This window comes from Serinus canaria, chromosome Z (assembly GCF_022539315.1).
Source record: "Serinus canaria isolate serCan28SL12 chromosome Z, serCan2020, whole genome shotgun sequence".
In the NCBI taxonomy this organism is placed as follows: Eukaryota; Metazoa; Chordata; class Aves; order Passeriformes; family Fringillidae; genus Serinus; species Serinus canaria.
Window position 1 is genome coordinate 53,192,508 of NC_066343.1, and position 20,840 is coordinate 53,213,347.

Genomic DNA, 20,840 nt, shown 5'->3' on the forward strand with positions numbered 1-20,840 from the left:
CCGCAGCGCTGCCCACAGCGTCCCGCCTCCTCCTGGGGCTATAAACATGCGGCAGGAGAGCCCAGAGAGTCGGGGATCGCATCGAGCCGTCGGGGAGTACCTGTGCGGCCATCGTCCCTGGGCGAAGAAGATGCTGCCGATCAGGAAGACCGCGAAACAGGGCAAAAGGGTAAATCTCCCGTCTCCCTCCCTCGCGCAGACCCGGCCGCTGCTCCCCGTGGTGCGGGGACGTGCCCGCCTCGGCAGGACGGGGCGGTGCGGAGCAGTAGCCCCGCGGCGGGTGCCCGGCACAGGGCAGCGCGCCCGGCCGCCTCTCCCGCCCCCGCGGGGTCGTGTCGGCGGGCTCTGCAGGGCAGCTGCTTCTTGACTGGCATAACCCGCCACTCTCGCTGCTTAACCTCTCTCTAAGGTACTCGGTATCTCCGCAGGTAAGGGGATCTTGTGAAAATCTGAGGTAAAGCCGTAGTAATTGTACCTGTTCAGCATCGAGACGTTGAGGATATTTGGACATCGTTACGAGGCAGATAAATTAGACTGATCTTAGCACAGTCACAGCCCATATAATCTTGGTTTCTCTGAACATATAGAGTGGAGCCGCCAGAGTACAAAACCATTTAGTGTAATACTATTTAATATGCAAATTAAGCAGGATTTGCAACACACTTTAAAAAAGTAAATTAAAATCAAAATAGTAAATAGTTTAAGGATAAACTGTCATTGGATGAGATTTCTGTCTCCAGCACCCTGCCTGCTCTGTTTAAAAGGTCCAGGTTTCTCACCCCTTGATTAATATGACTGGTATTTGTATAATATCATCCCAGACTTCTATGTATGCATACCTACTCTTTCCCCATTTAGCTAAAGAAATTAAGCCAGTATAAAAAGTTATCCAGGCACCAGCCATTCATGCCATTAAGGCAAAGCTATGAGCAATACCTGAGTCAAACTCTCTGACACACATCAGAACTGGTACCCTGTGCAGCTGCTTGCCAAGGTCAGCAGAATCACATATTCTATCTTCTATTTAAAGGACACTATTGCCATTAGTAGGGCACATCTTTCTCAGAATGGGTTTTACACATTTTTATGTGTAGAGCAAAAGAGCAGCAAGATATGGTAAGAAGTCTATGAGCTCTAGGTCCTACAGATAAATCGATTATAAAAGAAGAAGGTATTGGGTATTTGTTCTGCTTTTTATATTTTGGCATATACCACCTAATTTCAACACCTAGCAGAAATTCCCCCTACAAGCTGTGGAGTTCTCTTTAGGGCTTGAGATGTGAATAGTTGTTTCAAGATTTATTTTCTCCCAGATGATGAAAAGGTGGGTTATAGGTTGACCAAGGAGGCTTTTCACTTACACAGTCCAACTACATGCCTAGAGAAGGTAGTGGGAATATCTTCACAGAGGCGCTTGCACTCACACTTTCCATGTATAGGTGTATGGACCCTGTGGTGCCACTTCATTCATAGTAGCAAAAGTAAGGCAGCAAAAGATGGCTCAAAGAAGCCTTGGACAGCTTTTTACATATAATGGTTTTTGTAATTTACACTTCTTTTTTGTCTCCTACCAGATCACTTGACAGTACAATATTGATCTGGATTAGACATAAGTGCACAGCAGTAGGTCTCTGAACAAAACAATATTGATGCTGAATTTTGGTTAGTTATACGGTGGTTAAATAGGTGGTATTTTGCACAGTATATGAGGTAAAAATTATGTGAAGAGAAGATAACCGACCTATAATGAAGTCTGCAAAAGGTTATTTCCATTTGAATCCAGCATGACCCTATAAACTAAGGTTTTATTAAGCATTTTGTGCTTTATTTTGTATTTATGTCTCCTGTCAATAGATACCCTGGTGCTAGACTTAATATATCACAATATGTTTAGGTGCCATGGGCTATTCAAACATGTCTTATGTTGTTTCTGTGTGTCAAAAGTGAAGATTTGTACTTCAAAATGAAACAGAACTGTGAAGAAAAACTGCTATTAAATACTAGAAGTAACTTTTTAAAAGAAAGTTCTGTTATAGTACATTTAAATACATAGTATAATAATAAATATAATACCTATATATGATGTCATTTTGTGTCTATTACTCAATTGTTCAGTTGAAAAACAACTGAGTCTGCCTTTATGTTAAAGATTTCTTTTTCTTCTGCAAGCCTGTTGTCTGCATATCAAATTTCTGAAACAGGCTTAATCTACAAAAGATTCTTTGGCAGACAAAGGAAGCACAGACTCAAGCAGTGAGCTTTTGCTGGCACCGTTTGAGGCATTCTGTTACAAATGAAAATTGGTTTATTACAAGCACAATCTTCACAAAACCTCCGGACATTTACTCTAAAATTGTTTCTCCCTGATTCTGTGGAGACAATGATAAAAACTTGCACACTTCGTTCAAGTTTTAAGGTCAGTGGGCTCAATATTTTGGCAAGTCCATCGTATGGAATGGAATCTGATGCAGAGATTTTCAGGCCAACGCTTGGCAAAGCTCTGCACAGCAGCACGGTACAGACCAGACCTGCTGTTTTGCTGCAATGCCAGTGCCTCAGCCAAAGTAGGTGATGCTCTCAGCCAGGCTTTGTAGGCTCCAAGGAACCTTACACTGCTGTGTGTGGTGCTGAAACTGGCGCAGCTGGCACGCTGCTCCTCACTGTTGGGAAGGCCTTGTCCTTGTTCTAAACAGCAATTCTGAGACATTGTGTTTGTCTTTGTGGGATACATGCCATGAGGGAATTGTATTAGTGAAAAGGAAATTATCAAGAAAGATAATAATGGAAGTTCGAAGGGTAATTGCAAAAAAACCTGTCTGCTCAGCATGAAAATCACACTCCACTCTGTGTCCATAAGGCTATTCTTTTTCCTACTCCTGCAAACTTCTTCTGTTGAAATGAAGAAAACTACAATGGAAATTTCAGTCCTACCCTTGATTAATTCTTATCCTTTACTCACTACCTTCATATATGTATTCAACCACTTTTTAATACAGATGGGATTATGGTTGCCATTAAATTGTAGAAATCAATCCTACTCTAATAGTAGGTACTTTTTAGAAGTTTTGAACAAGTCAATAAAGCAAATAAAGGAATAAAAATGCAATGTGTTTTAGAGCAAGACAGTATTTGTTCTCTTGTTTTTCAGTTTTACAAAAAAGATAATTGTCACTTTCCTTGCATTAGTGTGGAGTTCAAGGGAGAAGCAAGGTTAATCTTGCATAGAGTTTTGTAAGGTTTGTAATTTGGCACTCTAAAATATTTCAGGGCTGTGCAAAACAAACAGGATTTTCTTTAATTTTGTAAATTTGGGTAAGCAAACCCAGGCTGTGAAAAGACTGCCAGAAACTGCAAGTCAGCTTTCTGAGATGTGTCTTGTTTGGTAGGAAACTGTTGCATGCTTGCTTTTCTGTGGTGCCTCTTGTGCCATCTGGAGTCACAAGCTGCTTGTGGTACGGCTCTGTGAAGGTGGCATTGGAAGCTAGAGAGCAGATGAGCTAATAGAGAGATCAGTGGTACTAGTGTCTTATTTTAAGAAGTTTCTCATGTATTTTACAGGAGAATTTGAGATGGCATATTACTTTCATAGGAAGAGAACTGGACCACTGACTTGCAGCTCTAGAAACAATATCTCTGGCATACAATATAACTGACTCATGAGAAGTCTTACACATAATATATCTGTGCATATTAAAGCCTTATGCTGCAAAAGAACACATCTACTGGTCTTTAATTAGAATTTTACAAAGGAAATTTATTACTTTTTATTATTGTGGCAAAAATATTTCTACTAGCTCAAAGATATTTGTCTGCCTTTCAAAAATACAGAAAATAGCTACCAAATGGAAGAACTGTAATTATTAACCTGCTCTCATGCTTTCTCCAGGGTATTCTAGAACGCTTGGATGCTGGAGAAATTGTGATTGGAGATGGGGGATTTGTCTTTGCTCTTGAAAAGAGGGGATATGTAAAAGCTGGGCCCTGGACTCCTGAAGCAACTGTAGAACATCCAGAAGCAGGTCAGTTTTACTGGGAAATGATATTCCTATAGTGAATATAAACAATGTAATCGTTGGCTAAATAATAAATATATAGAGCTCTTGTAGATTTTTAAATGCAAGTGTTCCTTGACACTGTAGAATTACATTAAGAACAGCCTGAAAACAGCTCATCTTGCCTGTTTTGTTTGCTCTAACAGTGGCCAAAATCAGTTGGCTCTGTAAGAATATGAGTAGTTCAAGCATCTACTGAAACCTCTTCGGAATGCTCTGCCAGTTTTCAGTAACTTCCATCCCAGGGACTTTTTCATGCAGATGAAGTAATATTTGTGTTTAATAAGATTCATTGAATTCTTTCTCATAGATTTATCCAGTCTGTTCTCGTGCTGATTATTTAAAGCTTGTCATTAAAAATATCTTATGAAAAGGAATTCTGCAGTTAACTATCTGTTTTGTTTTGTTCTAGTCATTCATTTATATTTATAATCTAAAATAGTTTTTTCATTAATTCTTGCAGAGAAATGACAGTTTTTAACATTGTAATGGGAGTATTTAATGTTTCTGGCTCCACTGTAAAATGGGGAATGATAAACCTGATAGGAACCTAAAAATTGCAATAAACATTTAACAGAGAGAAAATGACCAACCATTTTATGGCTTCCAGTGTAAAGACTGCAGTGTTAATCATAAATAGTGCAGAAGCAGATGGTATTATCTATTTATGCATGCTTCATTACAAGAAAGCATTTGCCCTAATAATATGATGTGCAGTTAATCCCACAAGTCAATTCAGAATATCCCGGAGAAAAAAAAATCTTTCTTCTAAGTGTTTTCCTTTCCAATTTAGTGTTTTCTGCTATACAGGAGAAGAAGGAAGAGATATCTTAGTTCTCTCTGCTACATCACTTTGTACACTTCACTTGTTTATTCAGCCGAATCTTTCTCAGCCTTCAAATGTCACTTATGTGTCACTTAGCATCCCTAATTTAGGGTTATGGGCAGCTTTAGATAATGCAGAGCTCCAGGAAAGGTTTAAAGATTGATGACCTAATTTGCTGACTCTCATCTCCCAAAGAGACAGTCTATCATCTCTCTATTTCTCTCCACATCTACCTCTGTCTGCCCCTGCATGTTCCATTTTACAGCTCATAGCACTTGTCCCATTTTTGCACCTCAAAAGCCCTCCCCACTCTGCACATGTCTCTTATAGGCTATTTATAAATCCACCCTTCAGGGCAAATCTGCTAATTTCTTTTTGTGCTGTGGGGCTGCTTTCCCTCCACACTTTTGCTCCTGCTCACTCAAGGGTCATGTTACTTTGAAAGCAGATGTAGTAGAACACAAGGAGCAACTGGTGGAGACAATGGGTGTAAAAAAACCATACAGCTACCAGATCTTCTTGTCTTTATAAAAAAAGGAAAAGGAAGGAAGTTCTGAGAAGGCAGCAAGGAATTAAAAAAAAAAAAAAAAAAAGAGTTCAAGGCCATTAACTGTATTACAGAAGAAGGGATTTGCCAGACTGGTAATTGTAGAAATTAGGAGATCTATATTTTTCTTCTGAGACAGATCAGGGATTCCTCTGTGCTGAGCCATATGCATGGGTGCTTATTGCTCCTATCTCCTTCCAGCTTATGTCTGTGTCTTTTATGAAATGTCCAACTTGTGATGCATTTAAATGAAAAATTGGTATTACACATCTGACTCCTAAAATGCATCAAATTATTAATAATGGTTTAGCCTCATGTGTGACTGTTATTGCCATTTCTCAAGTGCTGGAGGAAACATGCTGGAAGTCACACAAGTAAACTACAGAGTGGCTTGGGTTTTTGATATTGCATAGTGCTGTGGGTTTGATAAAAAGATCAGTGTATTCTACTGGTAAAGCCTATTTGCTTAAGATTGAATGAGATTCACGCTGATACTTAAAACACTATTATTTCCCTCAAAAATGTATGCCAGGTCTCCTATTCACAAACCTGGTATTTTGGGGTATGAAGTTCCTTAATCACATGTGTTAGATAATAATATTTCATTTTCCAACTTATGTCACCATCCGTATTCACACAAAACCCAGGCATTCTTCTAGGTTTGGTCTGCTATTGGAATGTCATAGAGCATTAGTGAAAATATTTGTAGATTTTTTTTTCCTTTTCTGTTTCCTGACCAGTTTTCACAATGCTTCCTCATTCAGGAGGATAAAAAAAAACCAACGAAAACATTAGAAACATATGGATACAGTCCTTTTATTTGGGATCAGTGGCCTATTGTTATGATGTAGGAAAAAGAATACTCCCAGCACTACAACTTTTTTGTCCCATCATAAAGATGTGAAAATTAAAGTTGATTCCAAGCATTCAGGCAGGTTCCAGAAACTTTTTGAAGAGTACCTCTGCTACAGTCTATGTTCCTGGAAAGATTTTTGTGACTGCTGGGCAAAAAAGTGCTGTGTTAAATCACCTGTGTAGTAAGAAAAGAAGCACTTTGTAGTTACCCAAGGCAGCAACTAGAAATAAAATACTGTGCCAGTAGAGACAAGCAAGGGATGCAACACGGATCCTTCACTGAAAGCAAACATGCTTGCATGTATGCATGTTAAATCTAGCTCTTTGAGCTTCTATGCTGTAGAAAGCTATCTTTGTTGCAGCATATGGGAGTTATTTTATTCTCATGACAAACTTGCATAATTTTTTAGTGACACAAACTGTGTCTGTAGACAGTGAGTTATGATAAACTAGGACTTCAGGAAAACCTTTCTAAACATCTGCCATAGAAATTGCAGTGTTCTTGTGTGTGTAGGTAATAAGTATCTTGTGTACAGTAAGTAAGGAACTCCTGTATTTGCTATAAGCTGTTAAGCATTTAACTCTGTTTTACATGATTAGTAGCATTCTAGTAATTATTGTAATTAATATTCTGTGGATATATATAAAAAATCAATTAACAGTTCCTGTTCTGTTGCTGCTGTGGCAATTGCTATGTACTGCTTACAGCCAGAAAGGCATGTCTACCATTACAGAGCCTTTTCCCAAAGTCCTAAGGTAGGAAATTTGTCTATTGAAAGTAATGATAACCTTTCCTTTAAAAGTATTGTTGTTTATGTAGTAAAATCATCATGTGGTGACATAAGGGAAGAATTAACTCTGTGCTGTGAGTCACTTTTCTGGAGCAATAAATCTTCTTTTAAGTAAGGATGTATTTAGCAAAATAGAGCTTTGGTTTTGGCTGACTATACTCTTCTAAAACTTTGGGGGAGAAAACTCAAATAGAGGAGGCAATGAAACACTGTGTTCTTCCATATAATTATCATCTTGTCTCTTAATTTGTTGCTATGGTACTTTCTTCTGTTTTCTTCTTCATAATATAGAAGCTAAGAGACGACAGCTTTTTCATTTGAAGAGCCTTTTGTCTGGTATTTCTTGTTGTGCTTTCATGCTCTTTTGTCGGACATCCATTATCTCTTCCTAAATCACTATAAAAAAGCTCTATAATGCCCTGTATCTGGGAGATCTGAAGGACTGCAGAAAATAGAGGATTGTCAAGGTGGCAGGCAAAACTGAATCTGCAGCTAAACTACAGAGAAATCTTTAGTCATTCTTAGCAGAAAAGAATGAAGAAGAAAGTTTTCTACCCAATGTTTTGATGGTGAGAAGAAAGAAATTCTATGCAGACTCGGGTACTGCTTCTAATTTCTCATAATTGGTCTTCTAGTAAACACAATGTCACTTACTTTACAGTAACATTACACCAATAAACACTGGATTTGGGGATGACACAGTAATAACCTTGTCTCTTAATTTGCAGTTCGTCAGCTTCACCGAGAATTCCTCAGAGCTGGATCCAATGTTCTGCAGACCTTCACCTTTTATGCCAGTGAGGACAAACTAGAGAACAGGGGCAATTATGTAGCTGAGAAAATAAGTGTGAGTAAACCAATTTTGGAGGTACAAAATAAGTTGATCAATTTCAAAAGGTTTGGCAAAGATATTATCAAGTTTGTCCTAACAGTTTTGGCTATATTTGAGGACCAGAGAAAGAGATGATAGAATGTCAGAGTTTGAAATAGCAAAAAAGCAAGGTGAAGTGACAAAAAACCCCAAACCAAAACAAAAAATCAAACACAAAATGGGGAAAGGATGAAGAGAGGAAAGGTAATGCCCACATTGTATTTTTCTGTATTTTTATCTGAGGAGATGGGTTCACTGGAGTTTAGGTACAAAGATTATAGGGAGTACTAAATGCAGAGAGAGCAAAACTAGTGAAAAAACAGAGATGTTTTAGCATCCATAGAAATTACTGAACTGTAAAAATGGTGAAGAATCTTAGAGAAAAATGAAAAGCTAATAAGGACAAAATGTTTTTAGAACCACATCTTCATTAAGTAGCAACTAAAATAATCCATGCTATACACTATATTCAATATTCCCCTTCTCTTGTGTGAAGATAATTTTTTACATCAGTAGAAGTACCATGTTAGTTTTTTCTTATCTGCTACATAGAGGAATTGTAGGATTTGGGTGTGTTTACTAGTCACAGGTCTAGACACAGGCCCAAGGTCTAGTGAATTCCTGGCCAAACATTTATATATAGTATCTTTGAGACTAGAATATTTGTCATTGAATGGTTTCTCTGATCCCGTTCCTTTGGTCCTACTGTACATTCTATCTTCTGCAAACTAGAGAAAATTCCCCAGGGCTCAGGGAGGAAGGAATAGCTGTATCTGTGAAGGTATCCTCAGTCAGAAATTAGAACAATCTGGATTAGGGAAACACTTGAGGCTTAATTGAGTTTGTGCCAAAAAGTCATATGACCAAATTTATCTGAAATGCTGTACCTTTTGCATTCAATGGATGCAACACTGAAATGTCTGAAGTGGTAGTCCCAGAAACACAGTAATCCTGAAACAAGCCATGCTTCAGTTCTTGCTGACATGCAAAATTATAAAGGCTGGGGAGCACCTGGTATTTGGATTGCATTACATTAAACCTCTCAAAATGTATTTCCTGCCATGTATTTTCTAGAATCAGGTTCCTCTAGGATTTAAGTAATTTTTGGTTCCACCTCACAGAGTCCCCAAACATGTACCCATGCACAAATGCAAATGGAAGAGAATCTGTCAGCAACAGCTTTAAAAATCAGCTGGGTTTTTTGAGGCAGCCACGTAAAACTTCAGTGGAGAGAAGATTATGGACATTCAGACTTCTAAATAGTCTATGGACTGCAGAGAAACCTGCTGTAATTAATACTTGTTAAATACCACAAATAATGATTCTTTTCCCATGATCTTTTTTTTTTTTTCTCGATTTAACCTTTTTTTTGAAAAGATATTCTGGTCATCCCAATTGAGATTTAGAAGGAATATGACTTCTGGTCTTGGTGATTATTTAGCAATATTTTTCTCTTTTTTTAAGTTGGCAACTTTATTATTGCATAATTAATGATCTCTTTTTTAAAATGTCTTAAATAACCCTGTATGAATATTATGTCAGGGGTGGGAACAGAACACTATTCAGAACACTGAACTTCAGAACACTAAAGTACATTTAAAAAAAGAAAAGTTGAAATTCTCATATATCTTGTTTTCCATTCACAAATTTCAGAATGAAAACATATGCTTAGGTGTAACTAACTCATTTTCTAAGAGGCAAAGAAAATTCCACTTTACACCAAATATTTGTTTTTTATGGGCTATTTGTGTAAGATCTATTAAAGGTATTGTATTTTGTAGTATTTGATAATATGATAACTTAGAAGAGGCAAGAAATTATTTTCCTGTTTGTTACTGTTTTAAAAAATCTTTCTTCTTAATCAATATTACTCTAAAAATCCATGTGACTTTAATTATAATTAGTTTAAATTTAACAAAAAATATGAAAAAGCCATTATGACTTCTTGCTGTTTTTGTCCTTCTAGGGTTGTGCAGGCCTCTGGTAAGGTAATACTAACAGATTCTGTATTCACACAGTGCCACAAAGTGAATGAAGCTGCTTGTGACATTGCAAGAGAAGTGGCTAATGAAGGTGATGCTTTAGTGGCTGGAGGAGTCAGTCAAACGCCATCCTACTTAAGCTGCAAGGATAAAACAGAGGTTAAAGCAGCCTTTCAAAAGCAACTGGAAGTCTTTATGAAGAAGAACGTGGACTTCTTAATTGCCGAGGTAAATCTGTAAAAATAAGTGCGTGCCTTCAACTGGCAGAGTGTTAAATTTTAAGATGTCTAGCCTACTTTAGGAACTATCACTACATGTTGCTACCTCCTTCAAAATTTTCTGCCGTGCTTTTATCTAAGTAGTATCAGATATTTTTGTAAATGTCCACCAACATCTGCAGGTGTTCTAGAATAGGATCTTTGAACCTCAGTTTCTACCTAAGTCAAGTAGATTTCTGTAAGATACAAAGAGAAAATTCTGATGGGATCTTGACTAATCCCTATCTCTTCCAGTACATGGAAAGCAACCTAAGACAACTTTTCTAGTTGACTATTGGTCTTGGGTTAATCCTTGATTAATTTCCCCTTATGGGCATTCTTGTTCTGAAATAAAAGTATCATTATTTTCAATTTATTTTTACTCACTTCTAAAAATCCTTTTTTTTTTGTGTGTGTGGCCAGTAAACTCAATTGAATTATGTTAGTATAAATCAGAAAATAATCAAATCATTGTATTGATGGTGAATTTGGGGTCTGGATAGAAATTTTTATATTTCTTTGCTGAGAAACAAAATAGCCTAGTTTTAATTTTTTTCAGTATTTTGAACATGTTGAAGAGGCTGTCTGGGCAGTTGAAGTTCTAAAAGAATCTGGAAAGCCAGTTGCAGCTACGATGTGCATTGGTCCAGAAGGAGACATGCATGGAGTGTCCCCTGGACAATGTGCTGTCCAGCTGGTAAAGGCTGGTAAGAACCTGTTTTAATGTGCCCTTTGAAAATATGGAACAAAGAAAAGTCCCTAATTGTTTAAATAAATAATTTATTAATAATAGACGCGTATGTCAAGGTAGGTAGGTAGCTTCCCAGTTGTATCTGATAGGAGTTTTGACTCTGTAGAAAAGTTTTTATGTGTACTTTACTAGAACAGTCTTGTAAAAACATATGGAAATACAGCTATGAAATGCTTGATTATGTGCATGAAACGGGTAAGAGCAATAGCCATAGAAATCTGATAGTGAATACAGCAAAATCCTAAACTGCTCAAATTTCATTGCAGACCCATCCCCAAATTCTAGAATCACAAGCACAAAGCTGCTTTTGATTCTCTGCTCTTGTTTTTGCACACAGTTCAAGCTCAAGATGAGAGAATTAAGAGAATGACAAAATGAATAATATTAGCTATGAAAGGCTGCTTTCTACAGTAGAAGGGGAAGGGGAGAAGAAATTATTCAGAGGCATGATGGGTGAAGATACACAGGTTTACATATCTATTACGAACTGCTCTTTTCTTTTCAAGTTATAGTTGAAACCCAAAGGTAGAACTTGTGTTAGAAACCTGCTACCTGTTTCCATATGTGGCTCTACATAATCAGACTTCACTGATTAAACACTCTAGGAGGGTAGAAGAAAAAACATCTGTAGAAGATGTGATTCATCATTAGAAAGGTAAAGAGGAGTGCAGCTGTGATGTAAATGGCATGATCAACCTCAGAAGAGTTGTGCCTGCACATCTGCCTTGTTTTCATAACACTGATGTGAAGGTGGACAGCACTGCTTCTAGAGTGCTGTGGAACTTGCACCTCCCACTTCCTGGGGAGTTGTGACCTGAAGTTACTTTCCTCCTCCTAGGTGCTTCTATAGTTGGAGTCAACTGCCATTTTGATCCAGAAACTTCCATCGAAACTGTGAGGCTGATGAAAGAGGGCTTGCAGGCTGCTAAACTGAAAGCCCACCTGATGTGCCAGCCACTTGCTTTCCATACTCCTGATTGTGGAAAGCAGGGATTTATTGATCTTCCGGAATTTCCCTTTGGTAAGACAAGGGTATATTTTTTGTTGGTGGTGTTGCTTTATTGGCTGTTCCTGGCGTTATTTTGCCCCCAGCTTTTAGTACAGCTGAAGCTGCAAGGTGTCCTTTTATTCAATATGATGAGTCCTAGTTATCCTGTCTGGCATATCCTAGATATCCTGTCTAGTTATCCTAGTGCTGGCATCATCCACATAGGGAGAATACTTCAGTAGTATCACAGTGTGTAACTTAATGTGTAATTATGATGAAAAGAGGTAAAATGCCACTATCTAAATTAATTTTAAAAATATTCTTCCTCATGCTGTAGAACCCCGTTCAGGACTGCTGTAAACAGTCCAAAGAGCAGCAGCAAATGTAGTAAAAAAACCTAATTTTTCTGGGTTGTGATATCTATTTCACAAGGCCTACGTTTGCCTGTGTCAGGATTTAATGTACAATACAGTACAATGGATATAGGAGCATTATTATTGCACTCATAGTAGTTAAATCCTGTAAGTGTGACTGACATTAGAGAGACATCAGAAAGGGGACTTTAGTATTGCTAACAAATTAGGAGTTTGGAGAAGAAGTCTCCATGTATGCTCAGGAGAAACTCTGCAAAAACTGAAAGAGTCAGCCATTTAATATTTATATGAGTCTTGTGAATTTAGGGCTTATTTTCATGTGAATATTTTGCCTGTAACATAAGGGCAAAATCAGCTTAAACATTTTAAGGCTGAGTAAAAAATTCTTTCATTTTTAGATAACATACACCCTTCTTTTCAAGATCAGAATAAATGGTCCTAAAACATTCACAATTTGAATTTGCAGCAAAACAACCTGAGAAGTAGATGTGATTTTCAGGAAGCTTGTGGTTTTTCTTTAAATTCCTCTCTTTACATAAATGAAAGAAAGAGAATAAAGCATAAGCTTGGGGCATTCATTAAATGATAATAACACGTCTGAGTCCTGAAAATATCTAAGATGCTAAAAAGTATTAGGAACTCATTTATCCTATTCATTCCTTCATATAGCTCCTCTGATTGCAAGCAGAAAAAAAATCAAACAGATGCAGTAAGCAATCAAGTGAATGGAAGGATTCACTCTGGTTTATTATGGTTCTTGGCTTGTGTGCTATAAGCAATCTGTATGACATCTCAGCATTTAGAATTTCCATGAATTATTAATTGGTAAAGATCTGCTCTGTGAGTGTTTTCAAAACCCAGAAGTAGCAATTGATTGCTTGACAGCAGATAATCTCTTCAGTAAATTATTTTTAAACTGACCAAATTACCTGGTTTTCATGAAGGCAATAACAGAGAGATATTTAGATATCTGAAGAGTACATGTACTCTCTACAGGGCAACAAGATCTAAGTTTCTAGGGAAGCATAAGTTATGTTGTATTGACATACTCCAGCAATTAGATGCCAGAAAGATTTATTTTTCTGTAGATCTTTTTCCATTTTTCTATGTTTTCTCTTCTGTTTTACTGCAATTTCTCTGAAATGTCACCAGTTAAATAAGGCCAATGTTTTAGAAAGAAATGACCTGGTAACTGAAAGCATACCCAATTATCTCAAGGGTAGATATATTAAGGGAGCAAATCAAGGAGCATGTTACAGTTTTTCCTCATCAAGAGCTGTTAAATTAGAGATATTTAATTCTGAATAAAGCCAAGAAAAGTATTGCATTGACAGACATGGAAAAAATAAATAAAACGTTAGTCAGTTTTGGGAAGGAAGGAAACAAGGATGTTGTGTGGGACAGTATCAGTGCTTTGTGAAAGTGACAGTCATCACTCTTCTCCACCTATGTTGTAACCCCATCATAGGAGGCCACCAAATTTGTAGGCACAGTTTGCCCTCAGTAAAGTCGTGTTGGCTGCCACCAATCACATCCACATCCATGTGCCTTAGTACAGCTTCCAGGGGATTTGATATAAGGTTTTTCTGGGCATTTTAAGACTGACCAGTCTCTCTTTCTCTGACTTTTCCTTTTTTGCCTTTTTTAAAGTGTGGGTTATGTTTCCCTTTCTCCAGTCACTAGGAAGTTCACTGGACTGTCACAAGTTTTCAAATATGATGGACAGTGGCTTAGCCACTTCATCTGCCATCAGGTCACGTGGATTGTGACAGGGTGATGGAGATGGCAGGGAAACAACCTATACTGTTCCCCTGAAACTTAGTTGCTTGTATAGGTGTAAGTTTAGTGCACAATGATGCATTCTTACTGTTGATCATTTGTATAAATTTTGCATTAGCTTCTAAATGATATTTGAAAGAAGAGGAAATAATGCATTTGTGCTTCTGATGCTTTCTATCACATCTGCAGCACTGTACAAAAGCTCGTTTTTATTTGAACAGCTTTCTAAAATGCTTAATCAAAGTTTTCCATGCCATATTTCCATGGTACCTACTTTTCCTTTGTCCCATATTTCCCTCTGAGTCTAATAATTTTCTGTATAAGAATCTTTGTCTCCCTTCTGCTTTTTTATTTTTAAACCTGAATCTTAACTACAAAATGGACTTAGGGTATATCTGCTTGTATCAATTTCTTGCATGTTAGGCATTTTTGGGACAGGACATAGGGACATTCTCCCATCCTACTCTCCTTTGAGTTTCTGGAGCCTTACTACCTCAGCCACAGATTCTTTGCCCAGCAGTGTTCAGTGCACAGACATGGTGCTGCACTTAACTGATAACCATGCTGGCTCGCAGATGAGTGTATGCATTAAGAAGTGAGAAGATTTTTGTTCTTTTCTTTCTGTATTTTCATTTCTTAAAGTTTCTCAAGTCCCCATTCTTTTCTTTCCAGTTAATGCCACTCGTGTGCCTCCAACTCCTTGAGGTGTGTTTTTCCTTGCTCTTTTCACTTTTTACTCCTTTCCTTCCACAAGTCTACTCTCTCAGGTCCTGTTATTCCATCACAATGCTCAACAAAACTTACCACAGGGATGGCATTCTGACTTACCTACACACAGAACTTTCCACAAAGAACGAGGTGTTTTGAGGCAGCAAGCTGCTCATGACTGGGATTATAACTAAGGACTGGGCTAAGAAATAGCTAAGATCCCAGCTGAAACAGCTGGCTGCCAATATCTGCTTGGGGAAAAAAGTGTAACAAGCATTTCTCAGGAATAATGACCAGGATTATTCCTATGCCAGTAGGCTGATACCTTCTCCTTTCCCAGATCAGTGTGTGGTAATCAGTTTTCCCAGGTATTGATTGTGTATTAAGAAATGTAGCCATAACATTGAAAGTATTCCAATTCTTCAGCTAAGAACTCTGCAGAATGGGGAACATGATCAGCCTCAGAATATACTAGGTGCTGTTTTGGCAGGCCAAACATGTTTACAAGCACAGGTCAGTGGAGCACTGCAGAATCTGAAAGCTAGCCTTCTAAAAGTTTCAATCACTGATTCTAGGTCAGACAGCTCAAACACATACATCTACATCTGCAACCACTTTTGCAAACAGAGTCCAAGTGTTTCAAAAACATGATTTCTTACCAAAAAAAAAGGTAAAATTTGAATGGACCATGGTGGAAACTTAGGATATTAATGTGTTTGCAGGTTTGGAGCCAAGAATTGCCACCAGATGGGACATTCAAAAATATGCAAGAAAGGCCTATGACTTAGGAATTCGTTTCATTGGAGGCTGCTGTGGATTTGAACCATATCATATCCGAGCAATAGCTGAGGAGTTGGCTCCTGAAAGAGGATTTTTGCCAGAAGCTTCTGAGAAACATGGTAGCTGGGGTGATAACCTGAGCATGCATACCAAACCCTGGGTCAGAGCAAGGTATGTATATCTGACCTGGAAACCAACACACCTTTTGCAAAGGCTTACATTGCTCCACAGAGTACACTGGCTTAGCTGATATGGGCATCTAAATATTACTCATTTTATGTTTAGAATTATACATTTTATACTTGATCTCCAAGAATTAAAGCTGATCTAAGAGCAGGGAAAGGGGTGAAGGAGAAGAAGAGGAGATCCTGTGAATGTAATTCATGACAATGAAAAGGAGAATATTTTATATCAGCTCCTAATGGTGGCTTGCTTGCAGTATTCCTTTCAAAGATGGAAAGATACTTTTAAAGCATGTAGCATTTAATTGCATACTTTCATTCATACTTCTATATATAAATATAATGTCCATATTTACAAGTTAGATGACCCTTTGCAATTGTCATTTAAGTCACATTTCCTTCCATATTATGAGGTGCTGGGAAAAAACTGAGTTTCTTTTTCTTTATTTAGGGCAAGAAAAGAATACTGGGAGAATCTGAAGCCTGCTTCTGGCAGGCCATATTGTCCTTGCATGTCAAAGCCAGATGGCTGGGGAGTGACCAGAGGAGCCAAGGAGCTGATGCAACAGAAAGAAGCAACAACTGAACAACAGCTGAAGGAGCTTTTCCAGAAAAAGAAGTAGAAAAAGAAGTTCTGATCCACTGCAGTCATATAAATCTTAAAATGATTTATCTACAGACCATCTCAGACCATTTAAGAAGAAAATTTGTGAAGATGAATACTGTGTTGATTTATCAGTTAAAATGTAATGAAAGAGAGAAAATGCAGAAAAAATGTGATTACATAGTAAATATGTCTAACATTGATAATAAAATCCTTCTCTGGACAAATAGCTTAGAGAATACACAGTCAAAAGTAATTTTGGATTCTCATAATAATTAAGCTTCGGTTAGCTGAGTGCCATTAATTGGGTAGACACAGAAATACCTGGAAAGTAATAACTGGCTCAACTCACCTGTGAAAAAAGAAAAAGCCATCTATAAATACAGTATCAATGGACTTCACCTCTGAAATCTGTTTTCAGTTTGTTATTCCTCAGATCTCCAGATTTGTTGAGAACTAGTGCAGCTTCCTCAGGCCTCCAGATTTGTTGAGAACTAGTGCAGAAATACACAAACTGAAAATTATTTGTGGTCACTTTCTTGGTTTCAAGAGAACAAAAGTAAAAAATGTATCTTATCATTGTTATCAAAACTTAAGGAAAACGAGATCTTGCAGGAATCTCTTAAATGCAGAGAGCTTTTAGAAGAGAAAAATGGCAGATAGGTAACTCAGTTTTTGCCTTAAGGTACCATGTATGCAAGATTTACTCTTATGGGGATTAAAAGCCTTAAGAAATTACTCTGCAATCCAAAGAAATGTCAAATAAATTAAAAAATAATATATTGAAATAGTACTGTATTATCTCCACATCTTAAATTGTAAAATGTCAAAAAGTATATTGTATCTCCAGTAAAAAACTAATTTTCAAATGATGCAGCTGATTTCTGGAAATCTCACTTAAATTAATTGATTATCTTAAAACAGCAGGTTTCTAAAATATGACTCTTGTTTAAAAGAGTAGTACAACTTTTTTTTTTTTTTTTTTTTTTTTTTTTTTTTTTTTTTTTAGCTGATTGATTCATTCTGCAATCTTAGTTTTAAAAATGAGAAACTCTGTTAGGAAATAGATGCATCAATTTAGTTAAGAAAACCCATGGAATTTGGGTTGATTTGTTTTCAAACGAGAAACACTGATTTGTTTTCAAACGAGATAAGATTTTCATAGGAAGGGTACCACTATATTTAGAACTTGTAAAGCACACATTCCCATCATTTATTTCTGTGAAGTACCATACAACTGCAATTTCTGTTTAAATGAATTTTCACCCATCCTACATTAAGGCAACTGTGAAACATTTATGAAAATCTCATTCTCACAGTTAATATTGAAAGATGTATTTAGACTACTTTTTATGTATAAGCTTTTTTCCTTGTTTCTATCCATGCTGGTATTCTGCAGTTCAGGAAACACTTACATATGCAACACTTCAATGAGAAACTTAATGCATCCTTTTCAGACTGTTATTGGCAGACCAGTTTAAGCCTGCCTTCCCCAGGCTTAAAGCATATTAAAATATTTACTAGCTAGAAATTTTGCCTGAAAGACAAAAGCAGACAAATCAAGAAAGTAGATATTTTAAAATGCAGATTATTTGGAAAGCGTCCATGTAAGTATATATACTTTATATGCTTTATAAACTCCTTTCTCCTCCTAAGTCATTCTCAATATTACCTCTGCAGAGAGTGGAATATTGCAAAATCTGTAAAACAGGGACGCCAGATCTTTGATCATCATCAAAATTCTTGTAGCATTAAGAACATATGCATGATTAGGTGGCTTAAAACAAAGGCTACAACCAGTACAGAAGTGTTTTGAACAATTATTACCTGTTTAGGGACTTCTTGTGGCATAGAATGATGTTTGGCCATCATACACTAACTATACAAGTAGCTGGGCTGATTTTTTGGAAACTGTCATAGCATGCAAAAGTTTGTATTGAAATGAATGACTTCACAACACGGAATGGTGAAGAACCTGGTATTTATGAAGATATGATTTTGAATTTTTGGTATCTAGTTTGGAAAAAATTAATTTTAACACATTATGATGAGAAATACTTGAAGGCCATTAAATACATGGAAAATGGGAGCTGGCCCAAGAGCAAGGTAAAACAAACATTCTCTGTTTTATCCATATCACAGGCTGGGCTTATAAAGGAATTTCCAGTGGGATGGAAACAACTTCAGGATGCTTTATTGATCACTAATAAACCCAATCTATTAAGAAAACCCGAAGTCCACTCCAAAAAATCCAACAGCACCATCCTCAAAAAAACCAGCCCAAACCCACAAAACCACCAACCAGCAAAGCCAACTAATCTTTCTCTCCCATTTGTTTCTGTGTAACAATTCAGGCATAAGGAAACTGTTAGATCTCACATGTTTCTAATGGTTAGTTACATGACTTGTTGAGGAAATAAGAAAAGCCAACAGCACACCTAGGAAATTTGATTCCCTGGAAAGCCTTTCTGAAAACTTTGGGAAGTGAAAGGGGCTTTAGAGGGCTAGCTCCTGTATTTAGTACCCTAAGGATCATTTATTTGCAGGACAAAGTGATTGCTTAACCTGTTAGGAAATAAATCTAATGATGTAGCTGCCATGACAACAGGTTAGTTCAGTGTCTACAATCACAGAAACACAAAATATTTGGAGTTGGAAGGGACCCCCAAGGATCATGTTTTGTTACTTCATTCTTAAAAAAATTTCCTAATTTAAATATTCCTTGACGGAATTTATTATTTCTTTATCATTTTTCATTTGTTTTTCTCCATTATGTCTTTACAGCTCATTAGAGACATGAAGACATGAAGAATTTCTTCCTTTGCTAAAGTCTGTTATACATTTGAAGATTTACATACATTCCTTGTTTATCTCTCAATCCAACATACCCTGTTCATTCATTCTTCCCTGTGAGTCTGTGATTCATCATATACCCAGAAATCCCCTCCATCAGATCTTTACCCAGACGTTGCTATTTCCTATGGTTTTTATCTGTGAGCTGAAGTGAAGTGATCCGAACCTCAAAAGTACAGATCCAGAAGTGAAAAGCTAAAGTCTTTGACATTTCTAAAATCTAAAGAATAACTCTTACTCATGACACTGAATGTCAGGACAAGAGGGGCATGAACAAACCATAAACTTCAGAAACTACTAGCTATCTGCCCTATGCATTAGGAGATGGCTACATATTAAGTAAGCTCTGAAGTTTCCAAGAATTTCAAGCAAAAAAAATCCTAAAAAACCTGATGTGTAGTGGTCAGTTGTTGGTCTGATTTATCTGTAAACCACAAAAATGCAAGGAAGGTATAATAAAGAAGGAAAATTGGGAGTTAGTAACAAAACCCACATTGGCTTTTTTGTTTTTGTTTTCAGAAAACAGCTTTTTTTCCCCTGCTCTCTTAAAAAGAAAGTTTTTTAAGACTCCTACTAAATCTGACATCTTCAGGTACCACAAATTTCTTCCTAAAGCAGTTTATGGCTCCACCTTGTCTTTCAACTCTGTTCACAAGTGCAATGGTGGGTTCAGTGACATTTTTTAAATCTAAACATCAAAAGAAGTGGATTCATGTGTCTGTCTTGTTCTGCTCAATTGACTTAAAAAAATATTGAACATAAATTAATCAACTTTAATTCTGCATTTAATTAAGTATAGACACCAATGAAATAGGACGGGCAGAATATTATGGTAAAATACATTATTTCAACAGCTTGCTCTGTTACAAAGTTCTCTGTTGCCTTTTTATGTTCCACTTTATTCAAATAGATGGTATTTGACATAAATTTTATGAAGTCATGATACTGAATCTTGCTGGTGGTGTGTACTCCATCATGTACAACTCCTGAGAAAGACAGTAATCAATTACATCCGTACATTAGGAATCTGAAGATGGACTTTCCATATATTTTGGTCAACTACACCTCAGAGCTCCTGTGTCTAGTAAAGTTGTGTTTCTGAAAGAAAAACATATTTGGGTAATAGGACTTGGTGCTATCAGAGTGGAGAGTATGAATTTTCAAAGCAGATTGAGAAATGTATGTTGGAATGGGGAGAAGTATCACAAAGCAAAAGCAATCAAACATGCATCAATCAAACTAAGATTTACAAGCATTCCCATTTGTCCCTGGGTGGGACAAGAATGTTTTGTAGCAGTCATTTGCAAACATTTGCATCTTATTGTTTCTGTGCAATTGAAGAAAGAGATCAAGGGGCAATTCTAACATGGGAAGGAAGTTCTATATGCAATTTTATTTATAATCAGGCAATCAATCAATCAATCAATCAATCAAACAAACAAACAAACAAACAAAAAATAGGTCAGTTCTACCCAAGAGAAAAAACAAGAACACTTTAGGTCATACTTTAGGTCAAGCAGCACTATTTTTCTGCTCCATGCAGGAAATTTTCCATGTTCTTTTTAATTATGTCAGCTGTTATGCTGGAGCATCCTGCTGGCTCTTCCTACAAAGGTTTTATAAAAAAGCACTTCACAGGA

General features: G+C 36.9%; 1 protein-coding gene across 1 annotated transcript; it reads left to right on the forward strand.

Moving 5' to 3' along the window:
* The first annotated feature begins 31 nt into the window (after positions 1-31).
* LOC103819545 (betaine--homocysteine S-methyltransferase 1) lies at positions 32-17,219 on the forward strand. Its single transcript, XM_030236838.1, has 8 exons — positions 32-169; positions 3,887-4,019; positions 7,800-7,918; positions 9,961-10,152; positions 10,741-10,888; positions 11,771-11,953; positions 15,504-15,732; positions 16,195-17,219. Exons 1-8 carry the CDS (start codon positions 47-49, stop codon positions 16,364-16,366), a joined length of 1,299 nt encoding a protein of 432 aa, XP_030092698.1. The 5' UTR covers positions 32-46; the 3' UTR covers positions 16,367-17,219.
* The last annotated feature ends 3,621 nt before the right edge of the window (positions 17,220-20,840 follow it).